The sequence below is a fragment of the Colletotrichum scovillei genome (genome assembly GCF_011075155.1).
Source record: "Colletotrichum scovillei strain TJNH1 chromosome Unknown Contig00011, whole genome shotgun sequence".
In the NCBI taxonomy this organism is placed as follows: Eukaryota; Fungi; Ascomycota; class Sordariomycetes; order Glomerellales; family Glomerellaceae; genus Colletotrichum; species Colletotrichum scovillei.
This window is the reverse complement of record NW_023336269.1, coordinates 2,556,830-2,577,292: the sequence shown is the minus strand read 5'-3', so window position 1 is coordinate 2,577,292 and position 20,463 is coordinate 2,556,830. Positions and strand designations below refer to the sequence as shown.

Here is a 20,463-nt window from a genome sequence, read left to right as displayed (position 1 = left end):
AGGAGAGAGGAGGAGGAGGAGAAATCCCATCTCATGCAATGCAGGACACGCTGGCGGTGCTTGAGGTTAAGGTGAGATGAGGTTTGGGGCTTTCGGTAGGGAGGGAAGGGTTGACGTGGTGTTTTTGCCTCTCCGACTTTTTGGTCGCTTTCGCCGAGGTAGTCGGTCGTGGACGGGGAGTGTTCACCGGTAGGAGACTAGGAGTTGACTCCGGTTTCTTTTCAGTCGAGTACCTAGGTAGTAGGCATTTATGGGTGGCTTTTGCGATGTTGCTGGGGCAAAAAAGGTTTATTGATTTACAGGCTCAAAGTTTGGTTTCTTTGGTACCTTGTTCACACCACCTTTCTCTCACCATTTATCTGTCGTGTTTGAAGAGGTTCACTTGAGGTAATACCGGTACACCACACACGTAGTTCAAAGTGAAGTCGCCTTGAGAAGGGGTAGCACGGGAACCGAAGTAGCGGGAAGAAGCAAAGTTGTGAGTCGTGAAATCGTGATCGATTGACTGATGGGACGTGCCATGGAGACGTGGTCGGTGCTTTTTCCCTTCGGTGCATGGTTGACGTGTCTGTGGTGGACCACACGACCGGACCACAGACGTCGATGTCCGGCCCTTGGCGCTAAGCTGGTTAGGGGATGGGGGAGGTTTTGAGACGGATGTTGAAAGTCTGGTAGATAACGAGTGTCTACACGGCCTGCTTGGCTACTTTCTTCTTGGTGAGAAACAGTTTGTTGTTGTTGTCGTGGTTTATCTGTTGTGACAAGCAAGGACTGACGATGATATTCACTAAGAGCGAGGGGTGTTGGATGTCTCTGCGATGCTAAGGCTTGTGAGTTTCCCAACCAGACTCTGTGGCTCTAACATAATGCCAAAGAACGATTCAAGATGGCAATCAACTTTTAATCAGTATATACTTGTCACGATGCTGAGTGCAGATGTATGGGTGTGCGTGACAGCGTGCATTTCCAGAAAGTAACGTATCTTGCTTCGTACACTTGGACATTTGTTCTCGAACCAGGGGGCACGCGGGGTTACCGTAGTCGCCTTTTTTCCTTGAGCCCGTGTTCTTGCTTATTTTCTTTTCCCCTCCTCCCCCCCATTGTTCTCGAACATCGCTGGAACCTCGAACCCCTGAACCTGTCGTGCTTTCTTTCAATGTGGGACGAGTCGTTCGTTTTTAATTGCAGCCCATCCCCGACAATTGACTTGCCTGGACCTCTGATACACATTTAGCTCTATTTTAAGGGGTCCCGTGTCCGCATGAGAGCGTTCTCATAAAACGCGGGCAGAAAATCAAAACAGAGAAGCCAGATGAGCAAATGAGAATCGAAGGGGCAGGACGGCAAGGAAATTACAATGAGAGTGGAAAGACTGGACTGGAAGTAGTAATAAAGTATTTTACTATACTTTTTTGCCGTAGTGCATTAGCACTAATTCCAACAACTCATCCACAATGCCCACTCTCCCGAACCCAGTCTCATTTTGAACCATTGCCCGCCTCCGGTCCAATACAAAGCCTACCGCGAACCCACACCGCGAACAACCGTGCTGTGTGGTGGGCGAGCCATTCGAGTCTCTCTATCCCCTCAGCTCTCGGGTTCCCATCTTCCTTAACTTTTACCCTCCTCCGCCCGTCGGTCTGCCACTCACGCCCTCCTTTGCCTTCAGCTGTCCTCGCCCCAAGAAAGGAGGCGGCGAATTGTCCCTTTCTGGGCTATTGATGCCATTCGACACTTCGTGCTAGCAAGGCCTTCTCCACCGACCGCTAGGTTCTTACGGCTGCTACCAAACGTCCCTATTCCCAGTACCCCAATTCGCCAGTGCAAGTACGAGGCGGCGGTCGAATCACCGAGGCAAACTGCACAGCGGTGCAACCCGATTTTCCCAGCTCATAGTCTCACGTACGCCCCCATTCGCGCACCCGCGACCGCGCTTCTTTCGAGAGGGACGAACCCGTCACCGCTTTCTGCGAGTTCTGCTTGGCGACGCCGGCAGGTAGCTTGCCGGTCGATTCTCGAGGAGGGACGAAGAGACTAGGCGGTATAGAAAGCAGACGCCCTGTCTTTCCCTACATAATTCCACGGCCCAGGGAGAGAGTCACACTTCTCTTGACGACCAATTCTTCGTATAGAGGACGATAACCGAAACCCGCCAATTGCTCTCTTGGAGACTTGTGTAGATCAGCTTTCCCGGCAGCTTGTCTCACCCTAGCACCCTTTTGAGTGGACGGGGAAATCTCGATACTACGTCAGAACAGAAACCCGCAACCCCTCCTCGACTTTTCTGGGGGTCGAATTAGGTAGTTTACCACAAAGACGACTTTCGCGCGCCCGCCCCGAGAGATCTCAACGTCAACACAAAGACCTCCCATCCCGAGGCTTTGCCAGCGAAGCGGCAACCAGTACCCCGAAAAGGATTGACCCACGCAAGCAAACGGTGGACGAGACGTGCGACGCACACGAGGAGGACAAGTGAAGGAAGAGAAAGAATCAGGACCCAGAACCGAGGAAATACATGGCAATGTCGTAGGAGTGGCCTGATTGCGCCAAAGAAGTCGAATTACAAACACAGATTGGGGGATTCGCGAAGGAATTGGGCGGTTTTCTGAAGTAACCCAGACCTGGTTTCTTACACAAACACCAGTTTCGACGCATGTGCACCCCTCGTCGGTGAAAGGCATCACCCAGAAGAGAGGCAGACACGATAAAAAGGAGGGAAACATGGATACTCCCGAGGTAGCGACGCCGACGTCTGGCGCCGCTACGCCCTTGACGGTACCCTCAACGCCGGCCAAGCCAGACTTCATTCCGCTGGTCACGGTTGTCGACTTCCACCATGCCCGCGGACCCGAAGTTGAGATGTGGTTTGGCGCGGCGGAGGGCACAGATCCGGCAGTCGAGTATGACTGGGGGCTGCTGCCTTTCATGGCGTTGAGCGATGGTGCGCACTTGTGAGTATCGACCTGTGTCCACTGTGACGCCGATGGTGACCGGGAGCTCTGCCTCGGAGCCCAGCTGCTATCTACGTCTCAGAGCTGGACCAGAAGCTAACGACTCGGACCAGATCAAGCGAGGATTTCTCCTACTTTACGCTCCTTCGTCCGGCCACCGCCACAGGGCCTGCGACGTCCCTGTTCGGCATATCCTGTACACGGCAGCTCGATGCCTCGCAGCTCCTGAACCGGCCCGCCGACGTCACGCGCTCGACGGTGCAGAAAGCCGTCGTCGTCATCGCCGACACGCCGCAGCACTTTGGCATGATGCGCGAGCGTCTCAGCGTCGTCACGCAGGCCTGGTTCGCGCAGCGCGAGTTCACCGACACGGAGATCCTCCGCCGCTTCCAGGAGAGTCTGGCCGAGGAGAAGGAGCGCGGGTTCTTGACGGAGGAGGAGAGCCGCGATCAGTACCTCGGCATGAGCTTGCGTGAGCTGGTGCACGAGTTCAAGTCGCAGACGCTGATGCTGTTCAAATGCTGTTTGCTGCAGCCAAAGGTGAGTTTCCTCCTGGTCAAGTGGTAGATTGCTGGAAGCTGACCGATGAGCATAGATGCTTTTTTTCGGATCACGATGTGAAAGGTTATGCATGATGCAGTTTTCTCTTATTTCTCTGATACCCGGACTTATCCGTAATCTCGTTGACTGCGCCGACCCGGAGCTGAACAACTACGAGAAGAGGTTGGCGCGGCCTACGAGCTTGCGGACCAGCGATCGCAACTCTTTGCTCACTTACATGGGCTTGCCCCTGCAGATTTTCGGCAAGGTATGTTTGTGGTTGCCATGTTAAGGGCTCATGAACTGACAACATCAACAGGGTAGTTTGTTTGGTCCATACACTCCTCTGCAGCAACTTGACATACTCGCCGACTTCGGCACCAAGTCATACATTGTGGGCAGCACGAATTCCCTCCTCTTGCAGCAGAGGGACCGGTACAGCGATATTCTAATTAATCTTGACGAGCACACCGTCAATGTTTAGTTTGTTTGGTCCATACACTCCTCTGCAGCAACTTGACATACTCGCCGACTTCGGCACCAAGTCATACATTGTGGGCAGCACGAATTCCCTCCTCTTGCAGCAGAGGGACCGGTACAGCGATATTCTAATTAATCTTGACGAGCACACCGTCAATGTTACATCCTCCTCCCTCAAGAACGCACTGGCTCTGTCAGCTGCCGACCGCCGTTGGATCGACTACATTACCCAAGTAGTTAATGACACTTGGGACGAAGCCAACCCCCAGCGTCCCAACACTATGGGCTACGTGGGCAGCGAGGAGTTCATCCGCCTCCAGTTCGAAGAGTACATATTATCTCTCGTCTCTTCGGTGAAATACCGCAACCACCTCCATGCGCACCCGAACAACCCGCGTGCGCTCCTCCCGCATATTGAAGGCGACCCTTCCCTCGACTACGGAAACGAATTTATCGAATACTGGTCCCGCACCGAAAACCACCGCATCTGGAACGGCAACACGGATTCCCACCTCTTTGACGTCGTCGAGCCGCGGCACCCCTGCGCCGGCGGTCTTACGATTGATGACGTGCAGCGCCGCATCGCTCAGCAGGTCCAGGATATGCACCTGGACGAGCGTCTCGCCGTCGGCAAGGAAGTCCTCGGACGCAACTTTGCCGTGGGCAAGGAGAAGGCGTCCAACATGTTCAACAAATTCTACTCCGACCTGGAAGCGCTCCGCGAGGCGCAGAGGAAAAGGGCCGAGGAGCAGCGCCTGGCTCAGGAGGCTGCTGCCGCGGAGGCCGAAAAGGCCGGTGCTCCCGCCGCCTCTGCTGCGGCGACGGAGGGGGCAGCAGCCGCGAAAGCGCCGGGCAATTCCGGCAACAAGGCTAGTTCGTACGTGAGTTCGTGGGTCACCTGGGCGGGCGAGAAGCGCAAGGCCGGATGGGGTGGAGGCAGCGGCAGCGGGAACAGCACTGTGACGTCCCCGACTACGAGTACCAGCGGAGGGTACGGCTGGGGCCGCGGATGGGGCAAGTCCAAGACGGACGCCAGCAAGGCTGGGAACGGCGACAGGGACTCTGCTTCAATCTCGGGCTCGCGGGTGTCGACTTCGTCTGCGGGCACGGAGATCAATGATAAGAGGCCGCATGGCGAGAAGCATGATTTCCAGCCGCTGACGCAGGGGTCGTATACGGAGTCGATTCTCTCGACGGGGTCGATTGATTCGGAGACGCCGGCGGGTCACACGAGACCAGAGTCGAAGGATGGGACTGTGCCGCCCACAGCGGTAGGGGCTTCCAAAACGACTGGTGAGGCCGATGGCAAGTTGAATGGTGGGGAGAGCAGTGCTATTCGGACAGTGGCTTCTGAGACCGATGGAGAGGAGAAGAAGGGAGGAGGTTCTGCCACCGCGGCGCCGAGCACTCTGCCGACCAAGGCGCAACAGCCGCCACAGCAGGAGAGCGACGACGAGGAGGACGAAGTGGAGGAATCCAGGGCGACGGCAGCTGCTGCGGAGGCTGCGGCTGAAGCGGCCAAGGCTTGGGGTGATGATCGCCCATGAGGAGGAACCGCACACCTATGAAGAAAAAGAATGAAAGCATAAGGAGTATCAGCAGGCCGAGATGATAATGGGGAATGATTGGGACATGGGGGCGTGGAGAAATATCAACTACAGCACAACACACACACACAAATTCCTGCAGGGAAAAAAAAGAAATCATCACAGTACAGAGTGTGTACAGAAGTATCAAGCATAGCGAAGCATTTGTTGGAAAGGGGGGGGTCCCGATGCCAGGGTCGGATTGGAAATCTGGCGCGCGCATGAAGAACGTCAACCTGGTTATCTTGGTTTTGTCACCAAACCTGTAGCTTTTAATCATTATATATTTTTTTACATGCAGAAGAGATTGAGAAAGTTCGATTAACGGCCTTTGATGGGTTTTAGGGGGGCGCTACTTGGGATTTGACCGATGTACTACGGTTGGGGTGTGTTGGAGGGAGATGGCTGGGGGGCGAGGAGGGGATGGTACAGATCGGAATGGATGAACTCAATGAGAAAGAATGCGGTTCATAATGATGTGTGATTGCGTTCTGTTTCAATTCGTGACTTGAGCGTACATGAGGCGGGGTGTCTCGGGACACTTTGTCCTCTCCTTGCGTCTATTAATGAGATGTAAGTCTTGGTCCGGGAAACTTTCGTGCCTCGCGCTAGAAACAATGATGACCTACAAAGTGCCACGGGGATTCGCCGAGGTCTGACGGGGACTTACTTATCTGTAGTCAACGGGGAGTGCTATAAAAGCTTTGTCAATGGCAAGGCTGATATCAGGGCCGCAAATCGCGATCCGGAAAGCTTCTGCGCGAGGGCGGTCAACTTGCATTTTGCCGTCCAGTCGAGTCTCAGGCTTAGATGCTGTTCCAGAGCGCACTCATTTCATAAGAAGGAGAAGTTCAGGAGACGAGGTAGTTGTTACACGCTCTAGCCTTTCTATACTCTTGGCACATGGAAGAGTATTAGTCTCGGAATATATTGGGGATGCTTAACGCTGAGTAGAGGGTTTGTTGGCCCGAGGTGGAGTTGCTAAACATAGAAGCAAGGTAAACTGATATCACCGCGAGGCACAGGAAGATTATAGAGACGTCTCAAGCTATGGAGAACCATCTCCAGTCTTAGCCGTCTTCGAGAACAAAGGATCCCTGCTGATGCCATGCGCCTGGTGTGAGACATTGCTTTGTTACTTTTACTTGATTATATACTCGTGGCGGCGGTAAGGGCTGGAGGTGCCTGCTTCGTCGACTGTATATAAGTCGACCTATGCGCGCCTGTCAAACTTGCTAAGTCATGACCAGGTAATCCAAGAGAAGAGCTCTGGGAATTCACGCTTTTCTGTCTTGCTCCGATGGACTTTTCCTTTCTACTCATCTTGCGAAATGGGAAATGAGTAATATCCATCAAGTGCTATCTAGAAATCTTGCCAGTTATCAGAACGGAGAAGTGGAATCTGGTTCTACGCGTGCAGCTTCCTCCGTGGCAAAATATTCATACCCGAATAAATCCCGTCTACCCAACTCTACGAAACGGCAGGTCTCGTCGGTCATTGTTCCTGATCGCTTCGTCAGACAGCCTGCAGATTCGTCACTTAAACCATGGGGAACCATTACGCTACGGGTACGGGACCGTCCCTCCTCGACAGGCTTGTCGTTTGACCAAATTTCAAAGATTGTTTCTGCGAGGTCGCTCTTTATAGTGGTACAGTTTCTGGAATTGTTTGAAGATGGGGTACCTACCAGGTCAAAGTCTCATGTTCTCTTTCCTCGACATTGATCTCCTAATCTCTTCTCCCTTCCTTATCTTCCACTTCCGCTGACCGTGAGGTGACAGATATCGCCCTTTACCGAGGCCGAAGAGAAGTTGCAATGAGTAGAACGTTTCATAGTGTCAGCTTCCAATTTCACAGACGGGTGTGGCAAAGACGTAAGCTGGAGATGAAGATATCCTTGCTTGAGCAAAGTGCCGAGGAGTTTTGTCCATGTCTATAGATAAGGAAGGGGTAGCCGTCGCGATTTGAACTCTGAGTATATTTCAATATTCGATCGAGAAAGCTTCCGCCTGGCTGGCAAGGACTTACTCCAGTCTAAGTAGGAACGATGCTTCCAAGAGATCCATCCCACTTGTCTAAGCTCTGAACCTATCAAGATCAGAGATAGGGCGAGTATATCGTAGATGCGTTGTCAAGCCTTAAGTTTCTCAAACCCAAGGCTCACATGGATTATTGATCACAGGATTTGAGACAAGGTACGCAAAGCAGGGCGTCTTTTCTCGGTGACGCCAAATGGCCATTTCATCTTTCAATCGTTACTGGGTATTGAAAACTCCTAAAAACAAATCCAGAAAGGTATCGTCATTCAAAGAAACAAACAAAAGAAAACCTCCACCGCATCGCCAAATCACAAAAGTCGTCCGATTCAACCCAAGCACCTATCCTTCCCCTTCACACAACCGAAGGCCGCGGCCCAGACGAGACCATGACGTGCCCAACGCTCGACTGCCTCGACGCCTTCCTGCCGGAAGAGAACCGCTCAAAGAAGCCCGCCGTCCCGGACTTCCTCCGCTCCCCGCTCGAGATGCTCGACCTGTCCGAGACCTCGCGGATCGAGGCGGCGTCGATAAAGGTCTGCGGGAAGATGCCCCAGACGCCCTTTGCGTTGGTGCCGGACCAGCACCAGTGATCTTGCCATGCCCCTAGATCTCTCGTGTAAGCCGACTGAAGATACACGCCATGGAAACACATAACCAGGAAAATGAAGGAAAAGAAAGGGGAAGAGAAGGAGAAGAAGAAGAAAAAAAGACTCACAGCTGATATTGGTGATCCTCTCCCCCTGATCAAACTTCAACCAATCCCCACCATCCTTCGGCCTGGGCGCAAACTTCCACCTCGCCACAGCCGAGATGTTACTCGCCGTGTCCGCGCGGATCTCCGCCTTGGGCGGCGCCTCCAACTTGAGCACATCCAGCGGCGCGGACCCGAAATTCCCCTCGTGCCACCCCATCACCCACTCCCCGTTATACTTCGCCGGGAACTCCACCCCGCTCAACCTCGCCCCGTTAGCCAGCTCGAACCCGGGCGTGTTGTCGTACAGCAGCCGCATCCCGTACATCCTCTTGACCGTCTGCGTCGCCGTCGCGGTCGGCAGCTGCGCGAGCTCGAGCTGGCGGCCCTCGATGCGCGAGGGCCGCGGCGGGGCGCGGAAGTGCAGGTCGTAGTTGTTGCGCAGGTGGAGCGGCACCTCCCCTCCGCCCGTCGTTTCCGAGGTCTCCACGACGGTGATGCCGGGTACTTGGGGCAGGGGGCGCGGGTGCCGGGCGAGGTGCTCGAAGAGCTTCTTCTGGCTGAAGAAGACTGTGGCGTCGCACTCTTCGAGGGTGCGCTGGGCGTGGACGCAGAAGACGCAGCCGTAGAGGAACTCGTCTGCGCGTTTGGTGGCGACGTGGGATTTCTGGAGGAAGCGAGGGCGGTAGGAGATTTTGTTGGAGGTGTGGTTTGCTTCCTCTGGAGGTTGTCACTGTGTTAGTTCACCTATCCCTTGGATCAAGTCAGATATCAAGATGTAGTGTTGAGTACGTACCGGCGTTGTTGACGTCGTTCTCGACCTGTTTGAAGTCGAGCTCGTAGGAGCAGCTCGAGCATTTGGCGACTTCGTGAGCACCAGAGAATCCCTGGTAATGAAAGTCAACACCGGTATACTACAAAGAGAAAAGGGGTGGACGCTGGCTACTCACCGGTTTCTTAACCTTCTTCACGCCGAGACCTCCGCGCGTAACCTCCTTCGCACCCTCGCAGAAGCCTTTATATAAATAAAACGAGCTGCTCAACCCGATATTACAATCCTTTGGCCGGGACGAGACCTGAAGCGCCGCCTCCCTCCCCTGCGAAGAAGACGACTCCGACTCGACGGGAATGAGCCCCTCGCCGTCGCTCATGACCAGCGGCACCTTCTCGATGCCCTCGTGGACGCCGGGCGGAAAGTTGGGCGGGATGATGGGCGGTCTCGACGTCGGGCTGAGCCGGCCCCCGTCATGGGCCGAGGACGTGGAGGCGCGGTGCTCCGTCATGGAGGGGCTGATGGCGCCCGAGTTCCTCCTGCCGCCACCGCCGTCGAATACGGAATCGTGGAGGGATTCCTGGGAGCGCTGCCGTGAGGCGTGCGAGTACATGGAGCTGGTCTGCGAGTGCCGGTGGGGCCGCGGGGAGTGACCTCCGTTCACGTTCCGCGGCGTCTGCGTCTGGTCTTCCGTGACGATACCCAGTGTCGTCGACGAAGCTCGGCCTCGCGAGACGAGAGGGTGATTTCTATCCGTCATCGATACCGGGGATCGCGTGAGGTCCTGCGGGCTCATTTGGTGGTACCGGTCTTCTTCCGAGAGGACGCGGTCGGTGGGGATCTCGAGCCGGTGATCTGAGCCGTGCGAGAGTCTGCTCATGTTCTTCGGGCTACCCGGCTCAGAGATGGGCGAGCTCATGGAGACGGGCGGACGGCGCTCAATGTTCATCTCACCCATTGGTCCCTCCAGTCCCGTCTCGATCATGGGGCTTGCTCCTATACTCCACGGGTTTGTCGGTGGAGGAGGCGGCGGTTGTAGCTCGATTACCTCCTCCCTGACTCTTGACTCTGGCTCAGGTGGTGCGTGTTGCTCTTCATATGGCTGGAAATGATGTCCCTCGTGGGACGTAGGCAGACTTCCGTGGCCTTGGTCTTGGGTCTCTAGCGTCCAGCGAATCCTTGGTCAGCTGCATGATTTTCCATCTTTGATTTCATGGGGGCAATGGCTATAGTTACCGTGTGTAGCCGGTGGCGATGTCGCGATAATTGGAATGGGAGGCTGCTCCCGCGGCGCCGGCTCCAACCTCATCCTCTTCAAGATCTCTCCCGTCCGGAGGCCGGCCCTCTTGCAGAGCTCCCGTAGCTCGACATACTTTTCCTTTTCATACGTGTCTGCATCGATTACGTCTTCAAAGTCCCATATCATGTCAGTCATCTGGGACCTGTAGTCGGCGATCTCGTCTACATGGATAACACGAAGTTAGTTAACACCGTCACCATATGTAAGAAGAAGAAATAAGGAAACGGAGATCATCATACTATCATCTTTGAGCGCATCTATAAAGTTGACGCCAGACTCCTCCAAGTGGCGCAAGCACAGCGGCTCAATAATCTTGAGGATGCGCTCGGCGCCCTTGACCAGCTTCTGGCTCTCGGAGAGCATGTCCCGGTCGTCGCCCGCGTTCCCGAGCGCAACGGTCCCCTTCTCCACGACCTCCTCAAAGGGCCCTGTCACCAAGTCCTTCACGACGTCCATGGTCGGCAAAAGGGGGCCCGTAAGTCCTTTGACGGTCGGTGGCCGTCTGGTCTCGGTCTCCCGGCGGCGGGGTTTTAGGTGGAGTCGTCGGTCTGGTTGGTTAAAGGTACACGATGGGCTAAGCCAGCGCGACAAGCTGGCAGAGGGTCATCCGAATAGTAAGTTTAGTTCTGAACTTGCGCAATCGCCAAGGGTTTTTTGGGGGTTCACAATCACAGAACCTTTGCAGAATAGATCTTGGCAGAAAATGTGAGAAAAAGAGAAGGGAGAAGAGAGAGGAAATGCAAAGAGGATGGCAGGTTAGGATAGGACAAGGCTGTAGGAAAACTACTAAGCTGAGCTGAGCAGATCAATTAGTCGGCTTCGCTCAGAGTCACCACCACAAAAACAGGGCCAGCTCCAGGCCGCAGGATAGATGGGCATGGTATGGCACACAAGGACGGGACGGGATTGGAGATGGGCGGCTGGCGGGCAAGGTAGGCAGATGCAGGGCGCACCGCATGTCAGACTCTCTCTCCCGAGACACGAAGCGCGCCTCTGAGCCGTCCGTCAATCTGTCACTTGAGAGATAGAGAGAGCGAGGCACAAGAGGACCGGTAGCCAACGGGCGTGGCTTGCTTCTCGGAACGCCTCCGCACTTCCAGTCCCAGTTCAGGTCTGGAGAGTTGACATGAGTGACAAGTAGGCAAGGCGGTGCGGTGCAGTTGCGCCCACCTTTGCAAGCGAATGCAGGTGAACCTCGCCCCGGTATCAGGCTAGTCTCGCGAGGAGATCGACATGGCGGGCGATGAAAAGAGTGTCGACATGTCTGCTGCATGTTCCAACGTGGAGGAGGGGTGTGGAGGAGAAGCGCCAAAAGGTGGAGGAGGAGGCGTTCTGGCGTCTTGGATCCGAGGTAGGGCTGCTGAGCTGTCGCTGCTAGCCTTCAGAACTCCCCCAGGCAGACCCGTTTGGCTTCATCGGCGTGGCACATTCCTCAAGCTGGCTCCGCGATTGGTGTTGCTCAAGCGAAAGGAATGTCGCGGGCGTGACGGAGTTTGCTGGTGAAGTATTGAGGGAAGAGGGACGTTTGGTAGGGGGTTGTAAGCGATCAAGTCCACAATGTCGGTACGTACTATCACTAAATAAGCAAAGAAGTCAAGGTAGCACTGGTAGGTAGCCTGTAGGTACTCACGTACTGCGGTAGGCTCATCAGATGAACGCTGCAGCCACGAGGTCCAACACAGCTAGCGCAGAGGCGCAGTTCAATACAAGCCCATCGACGTAACCTCTTAGAGTAAAGAGGCTCTAACAAGCATTTGGATCATTGCACGAGTCGACGCCCAGTTGTTTAAGCCTCCCGATCTGCCTCGCCCGGTGCGCAGTTTGTTTTAAGTGGTCATCTGCCCTCTCATTATGAGGCATTACTGAGTTAAGTGAGGTAGATAGCATACCTTATCTCAACTTCCCCGTCGGTCACCTATTGTGGCCACCGACTACCGCAACACAGTTGCTCCATCTTTCTTCACCGAACACATGAACATGCAAGGGGTTGGCTGCCTAACTCTTATTTTGACCGAAACAAACGCCCGATTACAGACAGCAAATAACCCGCAGCTTTTCGGAATACCCCGATTAAATATTTTCGCTAGCAATACACGCCAGAACAGGCATAACTCATATTCTCGTCAATAAGGGGTTGTGTGTATACTTTGTTTCTTATCCACCGATCCGTCCTTTCATCAACTGTTAATGGCGGACCTCTACGCTTTAGTTGTATTTCCGGAGATGCTCTGATGATCTCATGTCAGAAGGTGGCAGTGACGGTTCAAGTATACAGTGACTTACCTGAGAAATTAGATTGCGTCCAATCTGGATGGTCTCGGCCATGCCACGTTGGCGAAGCCAGAACCTGTTAAACCATCAGCTTAAATCTTCGACGTCAAGGGCTCGAACATCAACTTACGCTTCCTCGGCGCCTCCGTGGCCTTGAGTCGAGATCCTGCGAGCCTCATCCTCAAGAGCCTGCATGGTGATCATCTCCGTCTTCTCGATACCCGGAGTGGCAGCCTGGTCCGAAACGCCTTGGCCGAGGTTCTCCTCGAGCAGTCTCTTCTTCATCATGAAACGTTCCTTCTTCTCCCTCTGCAACCCGGGGCTATCCAGCTTCTTCATAACGAGGCGAACGACGAACTGAGCGCCAAAGTAGAAGTGTTCCGAGAGGAGGATGCTGAGGAGGAGACCCCATGCCTGAATACTTCCAGGGGTGCCGCGAGGTCCATCGCCCTTGCCAGCGGATCTGCACAGGAATACAATCGAGGCGCTGGTGATGCTACCCAACCAAGACAAGAAGCCCAGGGCGTTGAGCCAGGGCCCGATCGAGTCGGCGCGCCATGGAATCGGCCGTCTGCTGCTAATGGCAATCTTGACAGCGTCCGATCTCATCTCGACCCAGTTGTTTACGAGGAAGCAGCAAGCTGTCAAGGGCCAGGCCACGGAGAAGAGAGAGAGGTAACCGAACTGGATGACCATCTCTCTGTAGTCTCCAGTAACATCGTAGGTCTCAAGCTCAGCTTCGTTCCTCACCCGCTCCAAGAAGGCGGCCTCTTCCGGCTGGTCCTTGATCTTGGCGGCGCTGTCTTCCTTGGACATCTTTGACTGCACCTCCCTGACCTCCTGGAACACCTGACGCTTGACGTACGGTACAATGACCTCGGTGGCAAAGTTGACGACCTGGGCGGTGACGGTGAAATAGAACATTTGCTTGCTGATTCTCTCGGGGTTGATGGAAAACTCCTGAGTCTGGAAGTTGACGTCCTTGGGGGTGATCTTCTGCGCAGTCGTCCGCCAGAAGTCGAGGTAAGGAGTGAGATGGTCGCCGAAGGGCAGGTAGACAAAGGTGGTGAAGAACAAGGCCATGTAGGAGGTCAGAAAGTTGAGAACGAACTCCTTCTGAACCAGGGCTGCATGGTGTGCGTCAATTGTTTCGTAGTTTTCCATCTCGGTCAGTCTCGTCGCGAACTTTGTGAGCACGGTAGAGAAGGTGGGAGTCATGACAACCAGAATGACGGTTGGGAGGAAGGCCAAGTAGGATTGGAAAGGCCCGTTGTACACTTCGTTGATGAAGATTTCCAGCGAGTTGCAGGTCACGATTAGCGTGCCTAGCACCACGATGCACGCTGCCGCGAAGGGGATCTGGAGAAGCTGCGTCTGCAGACGCTTGATGGGCGAGTAAATCTTGACAGGCTCTCCGGTGATGGGGTCCTCGGCCTGACGCTCAAACTCGAACTGCGGCCGAGGGTGCTGGATGTTGGAGACGCCGCGAACGCCCCACTGCACGGCGAGGTCGACTTCCCTCTGCTTCCAGAACTCGAAGAAGATGACGGACCACAGGCAACTGACGAGAGCATAGAGCCAGGAGAACTGGCCAAGGAACATCCAAGCACCAAAGCCGGCGGCGGCGGGGACGACGAGGAACTTGAAGTAGGTCTGCATAAAGGCAAAGTAGAAGGCGACGCTCTCGCCGAACTTATCGCGAATCTCATCGAGGTCGTTCTCGTCCGTCTGTCCCTTTGTGCTCACCCTCTTGATCCACTGGCGGTTGAAGGAGTGGTTGTGGAGGGGGAAGATGCTGGCGACGTGCTTCCACTTGCCGGACTCGGGGGTGATGCCGGCTCCACCCTCGTTCTTGGGCTTCACCATGAGCAGGTAGACGAGACGCAGGCGCTCGGCGTCAGAGACTGGCTCGTCACGGAGAGCCTGGGAGAGGTCCTTGTCGGCAGTGTTGGTTCGAGCGCCCTGTAGCCAGTCTTGCAGTCTGGATCGGTAGACCTGGTCGGCGAGGAACTTGTCGGCGATCTTGATAAAGACGAGGACGGAGCTCTTGTCGCCTCTCCGGACCTCGGTGGTCAGGCCGACATGGGTCAAGGCTTCGATTAGCTGGACGAAGGAAGCTTCGGCACTGGCGCGGTCTGAATGAAGTAATGGGTCAGTTTTCGTAGTGATGAGCAGAGGCAAAAGGGGGACTCACCCTCTTGCGGGATCTTGTAGTTGATGACATAGTCGACGCCAAAGTTGGTGTCTAGACCCTTGGTCTTCTCATCGCTGTAAAGGTCGCGAAGAGTCGCCATGGCTGCTGCGGGCCGCGAGATCGTCCCAAGAGATCAGTCGTCGGGAGCTCGAGCACGGATGGTATGTGTGCAGGTTAGGAGGTCTGGATTGTAGAGATGGGATGCACTTTGAGACAAGATATGAGAGCTATCCAGATGCTCGAGATTGACGGGATCACGATAAGGGAAAAGGTAGTAGGGTTCGCGATGGTCTTAAAGCCAAGGGCGAGAATGTTAGCCAAGTGGCTGAAAGTAATGACGGTGATGTCTCGCTTGGCAGGTTTTTTAGATGAACCGAAGGAGAGAGAGGAGCTTGGGCATTTGGCTGGCTGGCGGGACTGAGGGAACCGTCACGTCACCGCGCAGGGCCCCGACTTGGCCGGGGAGCTCAATTTTCAGGGAACAAGCTCTAGCCCCTCAATACCTCTACGAAGTACCTGGTGCCCACCAGTCGATCCCACCACCGCTACACCAAACATGGATTGGCGCTGCCGTGTCGCTGGGAAAGGTCCAGTGGTGTTGTACTTCGTAGGCTTGTAACACCGTAGCAGTGACACTGGTGGGGCGTGGCTCGTGCTGCCCCGGCCTTCCCCTCCACCACTCCCCTCCCCCCCCTCTGGCCCCCAGCATAGCTGAACAACCGCCGTGCCAGGTGCCGGCCGGCCCACCTCACTGTGGACATGGCGACATGCACTTACTGATTGACTTCTGACGGGTGGATTGTCATTGGATTGCACATGTGCTGGCTGGTGCTGTCATCGGTGGGGTTTCAGCTTTGGCAGCTGCTTGGAGCTCCCTCTGCCCCATGTGAAGATCCGTCCGGCCAACCTCAACACCACTTCACCTCACCTCACCTCATCTCACCGTATCTCACCTCAATTCATATCACCAATCTCACTCACCTCGCACAGCAGCTCCCATGGAAGTCGCATAACCCCTGCGTCCCGTTACTCGATACCCCCACGAACAGGGACACCGACGGACACAATCTACAAATGACTCTCCTCACAGCCCTCGGCCTCCGCCGCAAAAATGATTGGGAACCCCTAACCCTCATCGACGCCATACTTCTCTCACCCCTAAACCTCCTCGTCTCAATCATCTACAGCATAATCCTCTTCCTTCGTGGCCGACCCTTCACCCCGCCCCGCGACAAGCCCGCCATCCGCATCGTCTGCCTCTCCGACACCCACGACCGTACAGACGTCGACATCCCCCCGGGGGACCTCCTCATCCACGCCGGCGACCTCACCAACGCCGGTACCGTCGCCGACATCCAGGCCCAGCTCGACTGGCTCGCCGCTCAGCCTCATCAGCACAAGATCCTCGTATGCGGCAACCACGATAGCTTCTTCGACCCCAGCGCCCGCCTGCCCGAAGACCGCGGCAAGAGCCTCGATTTCAAGGGGATCCGCTACCTCATCCGCGATGCCGTCACGCTGGAATTCAAGGGTGGCCGTCATTTGAAGATCTACGGTGCCCCTGATATCCCGACCTGCGGCGGCTCAGAAATGGCTTTCCAATATGATTGTTCATCACCGCCCTGGACCAACACGGTTCCAATTGACACTGACATTTTGATCACTCACACCCCACCAGTAAGTCTCATCTCATCTCATCTTACCTCATTTCACTTCATCTCATCCTCTCCACCTGCGAAAACTTCCTCATCTAACACAAATCAAAAGAAAACCCACCTAGACCTCAACCTAGGCTGTCCAGCCCTCCTCCAAGAAGTCTGGCGCGTCCGCCCCAAACTCCACGTCTTCGGCCATGTGCACTGGGGCCACGGCCGCCAGACCGTCCACTTTGACGACTGCCAGCGCGCCTACGAGGCCCTCATGTCTCGCCCGCCCCGAGGTCTCTTCCGCGACCTCTTCCCCCACTCTGGCTGGCGGGACGCTCTCGCCGTCCTGGGCTACGGCATCCACGGCGTCGTCTGGAAGTGGCTCATGGTCGGGCCCGGCGGCAACACCAGCAGTCTCATGGTCAACGCCGCGCAAATGTACGGCAACACGGGGCGGCTGGGGAATCCGGTGGAAGTAGTGGACCTGTGATAAAACAAAGAGTAAGATAATGACTTAATATCATAAAGTTTTTGTATGACTATAACTACGTATAATGTAGTGAGGCGATGCGCCCGTTGCGCTGGTGTGGTATCATGGCGATGTCTATGCTAATGAACGTGGTGGAGCAAAAACCAACGAAAGAAACCAAAGAGAAAGATAGAAAGAAGTAAGAAAGAGAGAGACCAAATGCGCCGCCAATATGCACCGGGAACCAGCCCACCGATTCGTACCGTCTTTTCGACGTCAAGCCCCTGGGACCACTTCATCAGAAAAACATCAACGCGAATCGTACAACCGCAATAGCGACCCCCAACCCAACAGCCCACCCAAAGTTCACCTCCGCCACGGACGCCGCCGCACTAACAGACACCATCGACGGAGTGGGTCTCCCGGTCACAGGCGGGGTCGCCGCCGCACCCGTCACCGATCCAGTGGGCCAATACCCCGTCGACGTCCCGACACCGGCCCCGGCTCCGGTGCCCGGCACCGCAAGCACCAAAAACGGCACCGTCAGTGTCACACGGTCCGCGCCGTCGGCACCACACCCGGCGCACGAAGCCACCGTCGTCGTCATCGGTACGCTCACGGCCGCGGGCTGCATCCCGTCACCGCCGCAGTACTTGTTGCAACCCGGTACCAGGATCGTGGTACAATGCTCCGCGGGCGTCAGGCGCGCCGCGTCGGTGGCGCAGACGGTGGTGTATGTCACCGTCGTGACGAGCGTCGATGTGGACGGGGTATGGGGTTCCGGGTCGCCCAGGGGCGGGGCGTTGGGGGGTACTTCGTCCGTGAGGCGGGCGTAAACTGACAAGAGGTAGGTGGAGGGCGCGGCGCGGCGGTGGAGGTGGAGGTGCATGAGGCGGCGATGGGGGTTCGAGGAGAAGGACGGCGGGAGGGTGTCGCGCTTTGGCTTTGTGGCCGGGGTGCTTGTGGTGCCGCCGCAGAGCTGGGTGTTGTTTCCTGGACAGGGGCTGTTGCAGAGGGCGCGGTCTGTTGTTGCTCTGGTGTCTGGGTCGAGGTCGTCTGCGCAGAAGCATTCGCTGGGAAGGGGACGTGTTAGTGAGAGAGGTTTTATATGAGAAGAGGGTTCGGGACGTTACCTTTCGCGGACACCGGCGTATTTCCCAGGTCTGCAGAGATCAATACACTTGCCGAGCGTCATATCCGCCGCCGAGGCCTTGAGCAAGAAGCTCTGGAACCCGGTCCCGGAGCCGAAGCAGCCGAGGTACGCGTACTCCCCGATCGTCGCCGGCTCGCGCCCTGGGACTACGGGGTCCGTCGAGGGGCTGGGGGGTGCCGTGGCGGTCGGTCCCACGACGGTGGACAGGACGACGGACGAGACTTGGGAGGCCTGCATTGTGGCGGTGGACACGATGACGGTACCGTTTTGCGTGAAACTCGTCACGATAGTGGCAGGGTTCGGTACCGTAGTGTAGATTGTCGATGTGGTCTGGACCGTTGTCGTTGTCGTCGGCTCGGACGGGCTGGCGGTGGTGTTCGTGGCGAGGCCTTGTTCGTAGACGTCGATGTAGTTGACTTCCCAGTACCTGATTTTCGGTTTCTTGTCAGAATCCTAACGTCCATTCTTGAGGGGTTCAATGACTTACGCGTTTGCGAATGCGGTAGGGTTGTTTGCCACGTACTCAACGCACGTCGGCGCCCGCTGATTACAGGTATCCCCGTCCTTGCCCCAGATGTTGGCAGCATAATCACCGCAGAAGTTCTATATCTCATAGTCAGCGTAATCTGCCACGTACCTACACAACTTCGCGAAACATACCGTCTGAATCACAATACTCATATCCTTAAAGTATGTGTCTACATCACACGACGACGTCCCAAACAGCGCAGACGGCAGGCCCCAACCGGACGGATCCGGGTTCTTGGCAATAATATCATCGGGGATGCTCTGTCGCGGCCAGTGCCAGATACTGATGGCCTCCGAGGTCCACTCAAGCGCGTAGACGCCGCCGCCGACGGCGTTGAAGGCGTCTCCGTAGGTGTGCGTGTCCGAGGCTGGTGGAAGGTAGTTGCAGCCGGCGTTGTTGGTGGTCTAATTTTTGGTGTATTGTCAGCAAGGCAGAACACAGTCACACGTCACCAAACGATGAATCGAAATGGGGCCGGGGGCTCCATTGAGGAGACTACATACACCTGGGCTTTCGCAGTCGAGGAGGAGAGGTTGGCCGGCGGCGGCGGGAGAGTCTGGGATACGGCATCCTGATGTACTAGATTCATCGCGTTAAACCAGACTTTTAGATAAGGCATGAAAGAGTGACAAGACTCACGTGTGTCCGGAAAGGATGTTCTTCGTAGCCTGGTTCGCGCCCTCGATGATGTCAATTTCTCCGCTTGTAGGCCAGTCCGGTCCATACATCCAGACTATCCAGATTCATTGTCAGCCAGTGAGCCCAGAAAGGTGATTTGATACACCTTCAACGAGTCCGACTCCTCTCAAAACTCGGCAAAGATGAAAACCACCCAAGAAGAACGAACTTACACGCAGGCCACAACCCACAAACCGATGGCGGCATGTGCGCGAAATCGCCGATAAACAGGCCATGGTTATACTGTCTCTTGCTCTCCAGCCTCAAACTCGGCCGTCCGTCGCTGAGGCCGTACGTGTTCTTGTTGTCCACGCCCAGCGTCACGGCCTGCGTGTCCGGGTCGATGAAGTAGAGGCCCTTTGCGAGGGCGTCAGGCTGGCTTTGGTACCTATCTTTGCCGTCAATTCATTCATGTCCAACTCTGCTCAAAGAAACAAACGGGCTTGAGGCCGATGTCTGTGAGTTAGGTAGGAAAGACGTACCTTACGAAGCCGTTGGATGGGTCGGCATAGTTGATAAAGTTGAAGTCTGAAATCAGGTTCGCGCCGAAGTACGACTGCGATAAGCTGTACGCCATGTTGGCTTCTCTTTCTCTTCTTCTCCTAATGTTCCTTTACACCCTCTTTCGTGTCTTCTGCACGATTTTTGCTGTCCTTACTGTCGCGTTACCGGATTGAAGAGAGTGTATAAGTGACCGCCCTAAGACTTGAATAGAGCGAGAGAGGTCGGGTGCGTCAGCGATCGATGATCGAAAACCGATGGGCATACACACGTCAACGAGAGACTCTGGTTGATTCAGATAAACGGAGAGAGAGATAGAGAGAAGGAGAGCGAGAGAGCAAACGCCACGACTCAGTTTCGATGATCGAACAGAAACCAGATGTCATGAGACCCTTCAGAGAGAGGGGTGTAGTTTCCTTATAACCCTTTGCTCGTCAACGTCTCCCTTGCGACTGATCCAGGTACAGAATCACCAAAAGATGCGAACCTCGACGAATGGATTCACAAGTCTGCCCTCCTCCACGTGAGGACCACACCACCATCATCGCAGCCCTCACGTCCGGCCAGGAATGCCACTGCTCGAACCGCCGTCTGGCCAAGGGCCTGTCCGAGGACCCAAGCCTTGGGGATGCTCGAGATCCATCTCCCTCCCAGCCTCCTCA

General features: G+C 55.5%; 5 protein-coding genes across 5 annotated transcripts; 2 read left to right on the top strand and 3 right to left on the bottom strand.

Moving 5' to 3' along the window:
• Positions 1-2,721: 2,721 nt before the first annotated feature.
• HER10_EVM0009114 (transporter Avl9) lies at positions 2,722-5,518 on the top strand (the record flags this gene model as incomplete). Its single annotated transcript, XM_035478613.1, has 4 exons — positions 2,722-2,951; positions 3,065-3,491; positions 3,547-3,767; positions 3,976-5,518. The coding sequence occupies 4 exons, from the start codon at positions 2,722-2,724 to the stop codon at positions 5,516-5,518; spliced, it is 2,421 nt and encodes an 806-aa protein (XP_035327120.1).
• A 2,252-nt stretch (positions 5,519-7,770) lies between these two features.
• Positions 7,771-12,104, bottom strand: HER10_EVM0000478 (SH3 domain-containing protein). Its single transcript, XM_035470258.1, has 6 exons — positions 10,600-12,104; positions 10,297-10,521; positions 9,239-10,221; positions 9,085-9,175; positions 8,313-9,008; positions 7,771-8,200 (listed from the first exon to the last, which is right to left on the bottom strand). Exons 1-6 carry the CDS (start codon positions 10,814-10,816, stop codon positions 7,950-7,952), a joined length of 2,463 nt encoding a protein of 820 aa, XP_035326457.1. The 5' UTR covers positions 10,817-12,104; the 3' UTR covers positions 7,771-7,949.
• A 34-nt stretch (positions 12,105-12,138) lies between these two features.
• On the bottom strand, positions 12,139-15,266 carry HER10_EVM0004055 (uncharacterized protein). Its single transcript, XM_035473712.1, has 4 exons — positions 14,826-15,266; positions 12,762-14,766; positions 12,644-12,707; positions 12,139-12,588 (listed from the first exon to the last, which is right to left on the bottom strand). The coding sequence occupies exons 1-4, from the start codon at positions 14,923-14,925 to the stop codon at positions 12,559-12,561; spliced, it is 2,199 nt and encodes a 732-aa protein (XP_035326748.1). The 5' UTR covers positions 14,926-15,266; the 3' UTR covers positions 12,139-12,558.
• Positions 15,267-15,899: 633 nt separating this feature from the next.
• HER10_EVM0001017 (calcineurin-like phosphoesterase) lies at positions 15,900-16,961 on the top strand (the record flags this gene model as incomplete). Its single annotated transcript, XM_035470781.1, has 3 exons — positions 15,900-16,109; positions 16,191-16,502; positions 16,593-16,961. The coding sequence occupies 3 exons, from the start codon at positions 15,900-15,902 to the stop codon at positions 16,959-16,961; spliced, it is 891 nt and encodes a 296-aa protein (XP_035326518.1).
• Positions 16,962-17,238: 277 nt separating this feature from the next.
• On the bottom strand, positions 17,239-19,877 carry HER10_EVM0013172 (putative mixed-linked glucanase; the record flags this gene model as incomplete). The annotated part of the gene is made up of 8 exons (XM_035482536.1): positions 17,239-18,013; positions 18,074-18,520; positions 18,581-18,696; positions 18,754-19,026; positions 19,126-19,201; positions 19,262-19,355; positions 19,492-19,688; positions 19,783-19,877. The coding sequence occupies 8 exons, from the start codon at positions 19,875-19,877 to the stop codon at positions 17,239-17,241; spliced, it is 2,073 nt and encodes a 690-aa protein (XP_035327458.1).
• Positions 19,878-20,463: the final 586 nt, after the last annotated feature.

Coding starts and splice junctions, on each gene's coding strand:
- HER10_EVM0000478 (XM_035470258.1), bottom strand. CDS start 10,816: ATGGACGTCGTGAAGGACTTGGTGACAGGGCCCTTTGAGGAGGTCGTG. Junction 9,009..9,084: donor GAACGACGTCAACAACGCCG/GTACGTACTCAA, acceptor GACAACCTCCAG/AGGAAGCAAACCACACCTCC. Junction 8,201..8,312: donor GAGGATCACCAATATCAGCT/GTGAGTCTTTTT, acceptor CGAGAGATCTAG/GGGCATGGCAAGATCACTGG.
- HER10_EVM0004055 (XM_035473712.1), bottom strand. CDS start 14,925: ATGGCGACTCTTCGCGACCTTTACAGCGATGAGAAGACCAAGGGTCTA. Junction 12,708..12,761: donor CACGGAGGCGCCGAGGAAGC/GTAAGTTGATGT, acceptor ATGGTTTAACAG/GTTCTGGCTTCGCCAACGTG. Junction 12,589..12,643: donor GACGCAATCTAATTTCTCAG/GTAAGTCACTGT, acceptor TGAGATCATCAG/AGCATCTCCGGAAATACAAC.